General features: G+C 40.2%; 1 protein-coding gene across 1 annotated transcript in view; it reads right to left on the bottom strand.

Moving 5' to 3' along the window:
* Positions 1-13,518, bottom strand: part of LOC135480407 (amiloride-sensitive sodium channel subunit gamma-2-like) — a 29,779-nt gene extending 16,261 nt beyond the window's left edge. The window contains exons 1-6 of the mRNA XM_064760238.1: positions 13,315-13,518; positions 9,792-9,952; positions 7,617-7,697; positions 7,077-7,177; positions 6,448-6,611; positions 4,882-4,986 (exon numbers count right to left, since the gene is read on the bottom strand). Coding sequence (XP_064616308.1) covers positions 4,882-4,986; positions 6,448-6,611; positions 7,077-7,177; positions 7,617-7,697; positions 9,792-9,952; positions 13,315-13,518 — 816 coding nt within the window. The remainder of the gene's footprint in view (positions 1-4,881; positions 4,987-6,447; positions 6,612-7,076; positions 7,178-7,616; positions 7,698-9,791; positions 9,953-13,314) is intronic.
* Positions 13,519-14,046: the final 528 nt, after the last annotated feature.

A 14,046-nucleotide genomic window follows, 5' to 3' on the forward strand; every position in this document is an offset into this window, starting at 1 on the left:
TTGCAGGGATATCACAAAGTGCGGTCTCTAAGATTCTGAAACGCGTCAGAGAGTCTCTTGTGGAGGCAACACTATGGGGTTCGTGTTTCACGTCGTGAATCGACGACTTATTGATTCAGAGCATAGAGCAAGACGGATGGTCACATGTCCACGTCTGACCGCTCCGCATCGTGTTGCACGACTCCTTTGGGCTAGTGGGCACCGGGCGTTACAGGTCGGCCATTGGCGTCACGTCGTCTTCACTGACGAAAGCAGATACATCCTTGACCGACAATATGGACGACAAAGGGTTCGGAGATTGCGTGGCGAGAACCTCCATGATGACTTTGTCCGGGAGTCCAGTCAAGGTGGTGGCGGTTCAGTGATGGTGTGGGGTGGCATTCATCATGGTGGCAAAACAAAGCTTTTCGTGACGGAAGGAAACGTCATCGCCGCCGTGTATCTGAATATTTTACAGGAACAATGCTTGCCACATGCAAGACAAGTCTACGGCAACAACTTTCGGCTTCAAGACAACAACACCAGGCCACACGGGGCCAACGTCGTCAAACAATTTCCTTGGGATGAGGGTGTGGAGCAGCTCCCGTGGCCTGCTTGTTCGCCGGACATGAACCCCATCGAGCATGCCAGGATGTCCTTGGCCGTACGATCAAGGACCGGGACAATGCACCTCAAACCCTGCAAGAATTGGCACAGGCTCTGAGGGAAGAGTGGGACGCTATGTACGTTGACGTCATCAACAACCTCGTTGATAGCATGCCGCGGCGTCTCCTTGCCCTCATTCGTGCCAGAGGTGGTCACACACCTTACTAGAGACTTTTAATCTGTTGCTGAGACTTTATTTGTGCATTCCCATTTGTCAAGTTCATCGATTCATTTGTTTTCATTTTATGGTCACATTAAATCTCAACAATTGAAGCTAAATCTTCTGGTTTCGTTTCACCATTTCGCATTCTCTGGATGTTTGAACATTGCGAATGGTTCCACCTTTAACCGAAGATGGTAAACCTGTCTAGACTTATCTTGGTAGCCCAAAATCGTGGGGAAAATCTGGTGCAAATTTGGAAAAATCTGGTGCAAATTTGGAAAAATCTGGCCCAAAATATTTTATTCCATCATTTTGGGCAACAGCGTACATACTTAAGGTTCTATCACTCATATATGCGTACTGTAAGGTAAAAACTTTACCACGTAAGTATTGGTGGGCCAATCCCGACTGGAAAGCATCGTATCATAGGTCTGCTCCCTGAATAGGAAGAAAGCCAGGTTAAGTCTGCATTGTTTAGAAATAAATGAGAGTTCGTGAGAGTTCTGGAGCATATCGGTCGAGACAATGTCTCATTCGAACGACAAATTATCTCGTGTGAACGACAGTATCTCGCTAGGACGACATAATAACTTTACTATCTCATCCGGACTACGTAATATCTCACCACTCCATATGATTTACTTATTTATTTGATTGGTGCCGTAGTCAAGAATGTTTCACTTATACCACTGAGGCCAGCATTATGGTTGGAGGAAACCGGACAGAGCCCGGAGGAAACCCACGACCATCCAGAGGCTGGTAGCAGACCTTCCAACGTACGCTCACATTGCATGCTATCTCGTGCAAACGACACAATGTCTGGCGCATTAAGCGCCATAAGATTACCAATACTGTAATCACTTTAAGATGTATATTCAGCTCTATTTTTTCTTAAGATCACTTCAGTGCTTTCATAAATTAAAAAAATTAAACAGTTTGTTAATTGTTAATGAGCTATAGTTATGATTTTTCGTTCGTTAAGCATCATTTTTTTAAAATTTTCTCACAGATCCTGTGGCTCCTGATTCATCATTTTATGTCCGCCAGCTCTTTTAAAATCACTTTTGACCTGGATGACAATATAGAAGACTAGAGCCCAGAAATAAAAAAAAAACCCAGAGAAGTGACAACAAAGTGATGAATGGCAAATTGTGAAACGTAACCGGTGAAATACAGCCTCTCGTCAATTAACCTCAGACATGGTTTTATTCTGACTGTTCATGTGTATGCTTAAAGCAGTAGACACGGACACGCCCCCTAGCACTATGGCCCGAGCAGAATTCGGTAAACAAAATGCAGTGAGTAATGTGAGTTGCAATTTCTTTTAGAATTACTCAAATGGCACATTTACCAACAGCAAAACAGAAAGGTAAATCAACAACTTCAGCTCCTGTAATATAATTACAGGTGTATTAAAATATTACTGTCCAGAGCAGTGCTCTATCTTACCAAGATTACACAGGGATAACCAGCCCCAATTAACACAGAAATACATCAAAGGTATATAAAGTTTCAAAACTTTTTATCACGTAATATTTTCGAACAACGGCGAGCTGCAAATGTTTCGAACGGATTTTAATGTCATTCTTAAACTTTTGTACCCAGTATATTCCTGTGGATGCGTATGTTATGAATAGGTTATGAATAACGAAGAAAAGCCAAAGTTAACGACTTTATACTATGGTTGTGACTTACCAGCAGGCATTAGGGCAGTCGCAAGGAACGCTATCGTACAGAGAATAATCCTGGGTCAGGCTGCGGACACAAGAGCCTGTGGGCGCAAAGAGACAGGGAGTGAGGACGAAACCAAGAGCTGATTCAGAAACGCACAACGGCTGATGGAAACCGGACAGAGGCCGGGGGAAACAATTGTATATCCTTAGGCATGACTTCTATGAATCTGGCGCACTTGAGAGGATGTTGCTGATCAAAGTCATTCGAGGCAGGTAGCCCATGGGTGCATGATGTTATTTTTGTGCCAGGCAAATGCCCTCGTATCAACCATCAAGGCTCGCACCCCGAATACGACGTCGAGTTTTAGTTGTTGACGTTTTAAAGGTGGAGAAAACATAAAGTTCAGATGAAAAGAGTGCTAAAAATTTGTCGTTAAAGGTGTCTTGAATATTTTTTTCCCCATTTTTCTTTAAAGAGAAAAAGAAACTTGAAAATATTTTGTGTGGTGGATATTTGTGACCGCCTCTTTGTAAATATTGTCTTTGCGTAATAATGTTATTAATGAGGATGTAAGAAATGTGTAATAAATATATTTGCACTAGAATTTGATCTTTTCAGGTAACAAATGTGTTAAACCTGGATTGTGATCATGTTTATATATTAATAATATAAAAGATATTATCATAATTCAGATTAAAAGCATGCGTTTGATATAAACAACAAATTTGCATGCAAATAAATTTATAACACGTGCGTCACCTCCTTATTCAGAACATTATTATACAAAGACGACATTTGCCAAATTGTGGCCTCAAATACCCATCACACAAAAAAATATTTCAAATACCCTTTTCTCCCGAAAAAAAAAATGAAAGGCCATATTTGCAAATAAGATTCCACGCTCTTTCCTCTGATTTTGTCATCATGTTTATGTTTTCTTCCTCCTTAGGGTTGTCAGTCTGATCATAGTTGTCTTCAAGAGAATCGGGTAGCTATAGAAATATTCCTAATATTTAAGTTATTTATTATTTATTTGATTGATGTTTTAGGCCGTACTCAAGAATATTTCACTTATACGAGGGCGGCCAGCATTATGGTGGGAGGAAACCGGGCAGAGCCCGGGGGAAACCCACAACCATCCGCAGGTTGCTCGCAGACCTTCCCACTTACGATCGGAGAGGAGGCCAGCATGAGCAGGACTTGAACTCACAGCGACCGCATTGGTGCGAGACTCCTGCGTCAATACGCTGTGCTAGCGCGCTAACCAACTGAGCCACGGAGGCTCAACTTATTTAGTAAATTGAATTTCTAGCTAAGCACAATTCTGAAATCATGTGAACTGGTGGCAGTAAATTCAGAAATAACATATAGTAAATTGAATTTCTAACTTAGCACGATTCTGAAATCACGAGAACTCGTGGCAGTAAACTCAGAAATAACATATAGTAAATTGAATTCCTAGCTTAGCACAATTCTGAAATCACGAGAACTCGTGGCAGTGAATTCAGAAATAACATATAGTAAATTGAATTTCTAACTTAGCACAATTCTGAAATCACGGGAACTCGTGGTAGTAATTTCAGAAATAACACTAAAATAGCTTCAGACGGCATACGTATATAATCGACTATTCATACTCTTGTTAAGAAATTCGCACGGCTGCAGCGTCTCGTTGTCAAACATGGCGGATGGGTAAAGATGACTATGGGAACGGAGGTAACATCCACATTGCCTCAGTATCAATGAGTACAGGCATGTCGCCTGGCAAGACTGGAAAATAGAGAGAAGATAGAACACTTCAATATGTGCTTAATTGTTAAACATGTGAACCGATAAAAGATTTAGAAAGCATTCCTATGAACAAATTTTAAAGACTAGGGGCCACTCTCACAAAACTTCGTATATCAATATTTCGTAATTTTTCTTGTAAATGATATCACCTTATGGCACTTTATCCCAGACAACGTCTTTTACAAAAAACAAAAACAAACAAACGAACAACAACAACCCCCCCCCCAAAAAAAAAACCAAAAAGAAAAAAAAAACAAGTTACGAGAAATATGACTTACGATGTGTTATGAAAATGGCCCCTTATCCGATATGAAACAAGTTAACTTGTTAACAAGTTCACTTATTTGACTGATGTCCTCAAGACTGACTGCTGTTCTCACTGATCACTGATAGAGTGAATTCACACCCATTTAGATCCATATCGGGGCCTCCTTGACAGAGAAGGTTAGTACGCCAGCGTGGCGAAACTCCTTGTCGTGCCTATCTTGACCGAGTTGCGGCTAAATCTCCCAGTGCCATTCAGTTACCGCTCTCCCTGGTTTTAGACCAATATGTAGAAATGGACATGACCGGCCTCCATAGTCGTTATTAGACAGCAATGTGCTCACCTGGCGGGTGTATTTATTGTCTGAGGGAAATCCGCTGAAGCCACTCCTGTTTTCGGAGTCACTGACACAATCTCCATACGGTTTTCCTTGACGGGTAATATTGATCTGTAAATGAATGAATGTGATGAAAACATGAAGTATACATGGAAAGCCATTTTAACTGGTTTTTATCATGCTGTCATTTCTATAATTGAGTGAACGCGTATCTGGACTGAAGTAAGCTCTCACTATTCTTGAGACACAGGGTATATTTTATTCCATTAGATTTATATGGGATATGACAGCCCCGAAAGACTCCAACTCCTCTTCTTATACTGGCCTAGCGTCGTTTACAATGTTAATTTCGCTATCAACGAAGGTCCAGGCCAATTCTAATTGTTATCGAGCAAGTCTCGCACAAATAAAAGACACCAACCTAAGACCTGCTTTCTGAACCCACCGCACCAACACCATAAGTCCCTACTCGATTTATAATAGATTTTTATGGTCAATAGGGTTTCCACGGTATTCGCTCTTCGACGAATGCCGCCATTTTCCCACTGTTCCACTATGAAGCTGGACATGCGCGTAGCTGCTTAACATGGCGGTACTTAGGATTGCCTTCTTGTAGCGGTGTCTGAAACCATTGTTTTGCGTGGTAGATGTGATGATGTATTAAGTAGTTCTAAGAATGCTGACATTTAAACCGGTTTAAATCGAAGGGTGACATGATGTGACCAAAATAATGTTTATAGGAAATTAAGGAGTAGTATCTACGCAACGCAGTAGATTGAATGACATTTTGATAGTAATCTGGTACAAAAACCAAATTCATATTACCCCCAAAGAAATGTCAAGTAATTTTTGAAAACTATACTCTCCAGTGTAAAGTTGGACAAAACTGAAATATCTATGTTTTAGACTGTATAACAGTTTAAACCAGATCGATTTGTACTCGAGTTTGACTGCACACAAAACCTACAGATTTGAAAGTTTGGGCTATATTAAAAACATATAAGTCGACGTTCTAAAATAAAAAAAAATTAAATTTGACCTGTTGACATGTTAGGAATTAACAGATATAAAGTTTCAAGAAATATTTTCGAACCTTGAAATCCAGGTACTATAATTCATCGTGCGGTTAAGGCTTTACAGTCACTTTCAGTAATTGAAATTTTACACTAAAAAAAATAGTGCCACCACAGAGACAGAGATCACAGCGCACGTTCAGGTGAGGATTCTTGGTTGGATGACAGATCGAAATGAAGCTATGGGATGATTTAATGAATCGATGGAAAGATTTTATGAAGCGATGGAACGATTTAACGATGACAGGATACTGCAATGCTATGATATAGCATCGGGCCATTACTTCCCAGTATCCTGTCATCACTTTGCGGTATCGTTTCATCGCTTCGCACTATCGTGTCATCGCTTTGCGGTATCGTTTCATCGCTTCGCACTATCGTGTCATCGCTTCGCGCTATCGTTTAATCACTTCGCACTGTCATCGGTTCGTTCCAGTATCCACAGTATGATGACCTTAAAAGGCTTCCATATTAAGCAGTGTTTTTGTTTGTTTCTTACCAGCCTCAGACCTACATCTGTTTCTGCCCCTGCAGACAGATATAACCCGTTATACTCCGCTAGTACCATTTGCCCCGGCTGGCCGATCACTAGTCGGGCGCCATAACCACTGGTTAAGCCTGGAATGTACTCCGCATTCTCCAGGTAGAGGATTAACGATAGGCCTGCAAATCAACCGTAAATTCCAATACTGGGCAAGTTTCCAGTTTGAACTCTTGTCCCTGAATGTAAAAACAGTCATGCTCTATAATGTGACTTATGAAAAATGTTAGGCAACCTTTGCTTACATTAACTTACCGATCACTAGTCTCATGGTGTTCCAGGGGCAGAAATGACATATCTTTCTTTTAGAAACTAAAAGGTTCTCAATTTTCTACATCGTTGCCTGAAGAGTTCTAATTCCCCTATTTTCTTCGTCACATATACCCCATCACCTCAACAGAAGTTCCACGTCACTATAAAACACCTTACTATAAAAACCCATAGCAATTCACGTTTTTAGTGATGCCGTTTGGCTGCTCGACATAAGATAATATGCCAGTTCCTGGTCGACCCGTTGTGAGTACATGTAAACACTGTGATTATAGTGGCATTCAGCTTTGTGTCATTCAACCTGTAAGTTAACGTACCGTTGTCATTTCCAGTGCGTCGCGACGTCAGGATATTGTTAACGTCATTGTTGAAGGAGAAACAATTTCCGAACATGTTAGACTGTGAAACCGTAAAATGTCTAAAAAGAAAAACAACATATCTCTCGGTTTTCTTTCATTAGACGTTTTCCTCGTAGCTCGTTGCATGGAGACATAATCAGATTGGTATCTTGTGGGTGTCCAAACTTGTTACCACTTATTTCCATTCATTGGAATTATTACGTAAGGAATGACTGTAACCAAGTTGGTGTGTTTTGATCATGTTAACATTCTTCACGTCACACGTTTAATACACAGATTCACAGAGTTTTTTCAGCCCGATCTCCATGGTTCACTGAATGTTTCTGACGTATTTGTAACAATCTGGATTTCTGTAAGTTTTGAATGGATTTTTAATAATTATTGTTCAAAGCCATAAAGAGTTTTGAAAGGTACATGTGTGTGGAATCGTAGGAGGTCAGGTTTTAGAAATTGATGTTAAATGTGCAAAACATTGTGAACACGAAAGGCAGCACTCACTCTTTGCCGCACTGCAACCCGGCGTAGGAACACGAAATGAGCATGTCTTCAAGCTGATGACCAAGAGCAACTTTGTTATTGCTGAAACAACAACAACAACATCCTACAGTAATCAGAAACTTTTAATTCATTGCGCCGTGCTGCCACGCTAACTCACTCGGCCACGGAGGCCCACAGACAATACTACAAGCATTTCAAAGCAATTTTTAACATTTTCCCTACAGATGTTATGTGCAGTACGTTACCGCTCTAAAATACATCCTTGTCAAATAAGTCATGTTTTAATTCTGGTACCTAATTATATGTGAATTCTATTATAATTGTCGCGTTTAGAATTAATATTCTTCTCTTTAATCACTTCAATCAATTGGCGAATTCGGGAGACCCCAGGATCAAATCTGGGTCGGGTCATACTAAAGGCTTTAAAAATGGTACTTGCTTCTGCATCGCTTGGCGACCATGAACTATTCCTGCCACATAAAAATACATTATACATGTATGTGCACACACCTAATGACTCCTCGTCGTCATATGTCCGAAACATTGCTTAGTACGACGTTAAATTCCAAGCTACTTACGTGTACATATCAAATCTTGGTTTGATACATGTATGCTCTGTAGACGCCCGTAATGTAACCAAATCACATTATAATATTATAACATTATGGTAGCACTTGATACCTGTAATGTGACTTAATTACACTGGATGTGGCAAGTGTTACTATAGTGTAATAATTATTACATTCAGATAGAACTTAATACATGTAATGTGACTTAAAAACATTCGGTGTGGCACGCGTTACCATACTGTTATAATAATTACATTAAAGGTAACATTCAACGCCCTACCTGTTATGTGATGTGTATTACACTGGGTAGGCTTGGGTAGAACTGACTCTTGCATGTCTCTGGGCATTGCATAGACGTGCCCATAATGAAACTACCCTGCGTTTACACTGGGTAGGCCTGACTCATGCATGTCTCTGGGCATTGCATAGACGTCCCCATAATGAAACTACCCTGTCTCAAAATAAAACCATTCTGGACGATACTCGTTTAAGCTGAGCCAGTGAAAGTCTGGTCTGCATTTAATGTAATCTCATCTCACGCCAGAAGTAAATCTTGCTTGAACCCATAGGTACTCATCTGTAAACAGTGTTTTATTTACACAAACAAATCAACGTAGAAGTGAATAAATTCGGTTACATAATGGCCACAGAACCAGTCATAACTTAACCATAATGTCATACATAGCGGATCTTCAACTCATGACCTGGTAGTACCAAAGTTATTAAAAGAGAGTTAAAAAAGAAGTAAACGACACTTTTTACTAGAGTTCAATAAATTCCATAATGGAGGGTCACGAATTGGAAATTCCGTTTATCCAATCAATGGGAGATCGAAAAAAGTACAAAATCATGCCTCAGATTAGCGAGATTGGTTTGTCTTCTGTCTCTGTTTACAGAACGCGGAGTAATTTTAGGTGTGACGTCAGTAATTCTACCCCACACCAACGCGCAGCATATACACGTACGCCACACTAAAGAGTTTAACTTTGGGACTGCCCTTTAACTGACCAACATTTAGGCCTATCGTGTATTGTGATCTAGACAGTTAAAACTAAGTAGCAGTTACCCGATAACTGTTTTCAGTTTGCGAACATGATTGTCAAAGGGGGACATCGAGGAGTCACGAGAAGATGAGTGATGGCTGCCGAATATGATGCCTGTCAAGGGCCACAGTACGCTTCCAGTAATATCATGGGCGAAGAAACGAAGGGGCGAAGTTGCGATGCGAAGAGGCGAAGTTGCGATGCGAAGGGTCAAAGTTGCGATGCGAAGAGACAAATAGACGATAATCCGAAGTCGGGATGCGAAGGGTCGAAGACGCATACTGTAGCCCTTATCAGTCACTATAAGAATGATGTAAAACAAAGTTGTTCGTTGGGCGTGTAGCTTTTGATTGGCTGATTTTTATCAATGAACTATGGTCAGTCAATCAAATAACTCTCTCAACATTGTTGAGCAATGATGTGACTCGATATTTTTGCTCATAGTGTAATAGTATAACGTTTCATAACGACTTGTTACCCACAATGTAAAAATTATTACGGATTTTCATTACTCGGCAGGCATCTACAGTGCTTCCACAGCTTCCTAGGCACATTTTACTCACCTGTCTTCTCCCCCATATAGGGACTTGAACTCTTCCATGGCCTGATATTGCGGATCCGCTTTGACATTCGATCCCAAGCCTATATCGTTGTCGTACATGTAGTAGTCCTCATAAAGCGTCTCATTGCCATCCCAGAAAAGATCCAACCATTCGAAGATGTACTAGGAAACAGAAATTGAAACTGAATTGATATTTAGCAAATATTTCAGGGCTTTGATTTTTTTTCTTTTTTTGCGGATTATTGGCAAACCGTCAAAGCCGTCAAACCGAGTGATTCTGGCCTGTAGTACATACGGCCTTTGTTTGAAAGCCTGCGTTTCACTCGAATGCCATTCTTAACAGTGCATGATTACTGGATTATGCCATATTTTAAATGCTTTCTATATAGTTTATTTATTTATTTACTTGACCAAATGCTTACATGTAGGTTAGCCCTTACACTGAAGAGTAACTAAGGTCTGTGGCCTTTTTGAAATTTGTTGACGACACCTTTTCGTTTTTTTAATATAAGCTTTATTTGGCATTGAAACATTAAGGCGACTTTGTAGGTCTCATTTAGGAAATTTGGTTAATAACAAAAGTGGTTTAACCTAACATCTCATAATTCCTGAGTTTGGAGCTAAATAGCAATTAAATCAATAAACAAATAAATTAAAAAATCAATAAATTCATTCATTCATTAAATGTATTACGTGTGTGTTTGTGTATATTTATTATTTATTTATTTATTTGATTGGTGTTTTACGCCGTACTCAAGAATATTTCACTTATGCGAGGGCGGCCGGCATTATATCATATGCCATATAGCCTGTTATCTTATCTTATCTTATGTCATATAGCCTGTTATCTGGTTTGTCATTTGTTGTTCAAATTCAGCATTATACCTATGGATTCCATCGTACGATTTTTTTTGATTGTTGTTTTACGCCGTACTCAAGAATATTTCACTTATACAACGGCGGTCAGCATTATGGTGGGTGGAAACCGGGCACAGCCCGGGGGAAACCCACGACCATCCGCAGGTTGCTGGGAGACCTTCCCACTTACGGCGGGAGAAGAAGCCAGCATGAGCAGGACTTGAACTCACTGCGACCGCATTGGTGAGAGGCTCCTGGGTCATTACGCTGCGCTAGCGCGCTAACCGACTGAGCCACGGAGGCCCCGTTTGTGTATATCAGACCGAGGTACAAATTTGGCCTATACAGGTCCTTACGGCGTAAAACTGTTGTATGTATCCGCCTTTTCGGAGTATACAATTTATGGAATAAGCTTACGCCATGTACTTGTATAACATATAACAAGCTCAATTAGACACAAATAGAAATGTGCGGAGCAATTCAGTTATATTGTCTAACGTTGATGTAATGGTTTAGCACCATAAGTTGCATCACAGCAATTTAAGCGTCCCCAGTTGTTAAGCAAACATTAAGGTTCCTGGCCATAATGAAATGTGGTGGACGTCCGAAATCATCAAATAATAACAGCTGGTATTCAACTGAACGTTAATGACATGTGAAGGATTGCGATGAAGGGTCAATTAGTATTGAAGTGAATGCTGCGGTTATAAAGGGGTGACAGTGTGGTGCACAATAGTTAACTGGCTGGCATGTATATACAGTGTACCTCGCTTATATATAAAAGCAAAAGCCGTTCAAATGTATTAGATATGAATGGGGTTTGTCATCAAATTTCACCAGGGAAAAGCCATTAGACATGCTTGCTGAACTAGCTTGCTCTGATGTAAACACTCCTTTGATTTGACTCTGTCTAAATGAACACTTAATGACTGGTAAAGAAATGACCAACATGATTGGATAAATCGGAACTGATTTGAGCCCAAAACTGACTCAAAAGACAGGTACATTATTGCTTCAATGACAAAGGAGTCCTGTAAACATATAATGTCAAGAATTTCATTTGTATTTTACCAAAACGTAATTATGTCTTTTATATTCGAAATCTGAGATAAATTGTGTTTATGTTTGATCTGCATGCAAGTGTTACCCTTAAGGGTGATTAAGTTAAACCCGAACGTGTACCTTGAAAGTAAGTTCAAGTAAGCCTGAAAGTCAATTAGGGTCCGTTTCCTTGGCACGTAACAGTACTGAGGTTGAAGCACTACAACCTTAAATCCTATGCTGGCTTCCTCTCGTGAGAAGGTGTTCCAACAACCTGGGATGGTCGTGGGTTTCCCAGCGGACTCCATACGTTTTCCTCCCACCATAATATGAGTGTGATATATAACCTGTATCCTCAAGCTTAAAATTTGATGTATAACCAGTATCCTAAAGCAAAAAGTGTTATATATAGCGTGTATCCTAGAGCAAAAAGTGTGATAGATAGCGTGTATCCTAGAGCAAAAAGTGTGATATATAGCGTGTATCCTAAAGCAAAAAGTGTGACATATCACCTGTACCCTAAAGCAAAAAGTGTGATATATAACCTGTATCCTCAAGCTTAAAATTTGATGTATAACCAGTATCCTAAAGCAAAAAGTGTGATATATAGCGTTTATCCTAGAGCAAAAAGTGTGATATTTCACCTGTATCCTAAAGCAAAAAGTGTGACATATAACCTGTATCCTAAAGCAAAAAGTGTGACATATCACCTGTATCCAAAATCAAGAAGTGTGATACGTAACCTATATCCTAGAGCAAAAAGTGTGATATTTCACCTGTATTCTAAAACAAAAAGTGTGATATATCACCTGTATCCAAAAGCAAGAAGTGTGATACGTAACCTGTATCCTAGAGCAAAAAGTGTGATATTTCACCTGTATCCTAAAGCAAAAAGTGTGATATATCACCTGTATCCAAAAGCAAGAAGTGTGATACATAATATCCTAAAGCTTAAAATGTGATGTAGAACCAGTATCCTAAAGCTGAACGTCTGATATATAACCTGTATTCTAAAGCCGAAAGTGTGCAACAACAGTTAGCTTAACCTGTAGGCTAAACTATAACGTGTGTCAATAGGCTAAAAATGTAATTATAACCGATATCCGTAAGCTTAAGGTGTAATTAATTAATGGTCAAAGTCTAATTATAACACGCATCCTTTGACTGGAGTGTATTTATGTATTTTAAATAAGAAAGTGTATACGCCAATCCATACGCCAAACCAAATCGTCTTGGATAGCATGTGCATTAATAAAACGAAAAGTGTACATGTCACCCAGCTAGGCCCAACAGACCGGAATATACATGTCACCTAGCTGTGCCAACAAACATGAATATACTTGTCACCTAGCTGTGCCCAATAAACCGGAATATACATGTTGCCTAACTGTGCCCAGCAAACCGGAATATACATGTCACCTAGCTGTGCCCAACAACCCGGAATATACATGTTGCCTAACTGTGCCCAGCAAAACGGAATATACATGTCACCTAGCTGTGCCCAACAACCCGGAATCTACATGTCACCTAGCTGTGCCCAACAAACCGGAATATACATTCACCTATTTGTGCCCAACAAACCTGACTATACATTCTGAATTAGCCTGCATCACTGAAGCACTTACATCATTGCTATAATAGGATGGGGTGTAATTGAGTCGGGCAAGGAAGTCTCGCAGTTTTGAAGACACTGTATTATTGATCTGACTTCGTCTGATCGGATTGGTGTTGCATATGGACACCAATGGAAACTTCAGCTTGGAGAATCCCATGTAGATGCCGACTCTAGTTTTAAAGCTCGTGTACTCTACGAAGTTCTTGTGAGTCATGTATATAGTGAGAGACCACGCAGCCAAAAATAGGATGATCCACATTACTTTTCCGTGCCAGCTGCGACTGGTGGAAATATTTCCCGGCCCCACACACGATGTCTTGTCCGCAAAACGACCAAGCACATCCCAAAAGGAATATGGTTCTTTGGTGCATATTTGAAGCCCGCGGATCACCGTGTTGGTATCGCTTGAGGTACTTTCACCGAAGGCATTCTTCATCGTGGTCGGCGGCTCCATCTACAACGAAGAAGGAAACAATGGACGAATCTGCTCTGATAGAAATGAACGAAACAGTTGTTTGTCATTATTAAAGGGCGTGCTTGTTATCGTGTAATTACGACGTCCGTTGGCATTTGTTTCGGTCAGGCTTTGAAAATTTCAGAAATTGGCACCCGCTGCACAAGTTTAAGCCCCACATTCTGCCCTTTGCCCAACAAGAAACCAGGTGTAAATACAAACTCAGTTTGCACCTATTCACCCTTTCCGACATAGTTGTTTTCACATCGCCCACAACATACAATTAAA

Source organism: Liolophura sinensis, chromosome 13, assembly GCF_032854445.1.
Source record: "Liolophura sinensis isolate JHLJ2023 chromosome 13, CUHK_Ljap_v2, whole genome shotgun sequence".
Lineage (NCBI taxonomy): Eukaryota > Metazoa > Mollusca > Polyplacophora > Chitonida > Chitonidae > Liolophura > Liolophura sinensis.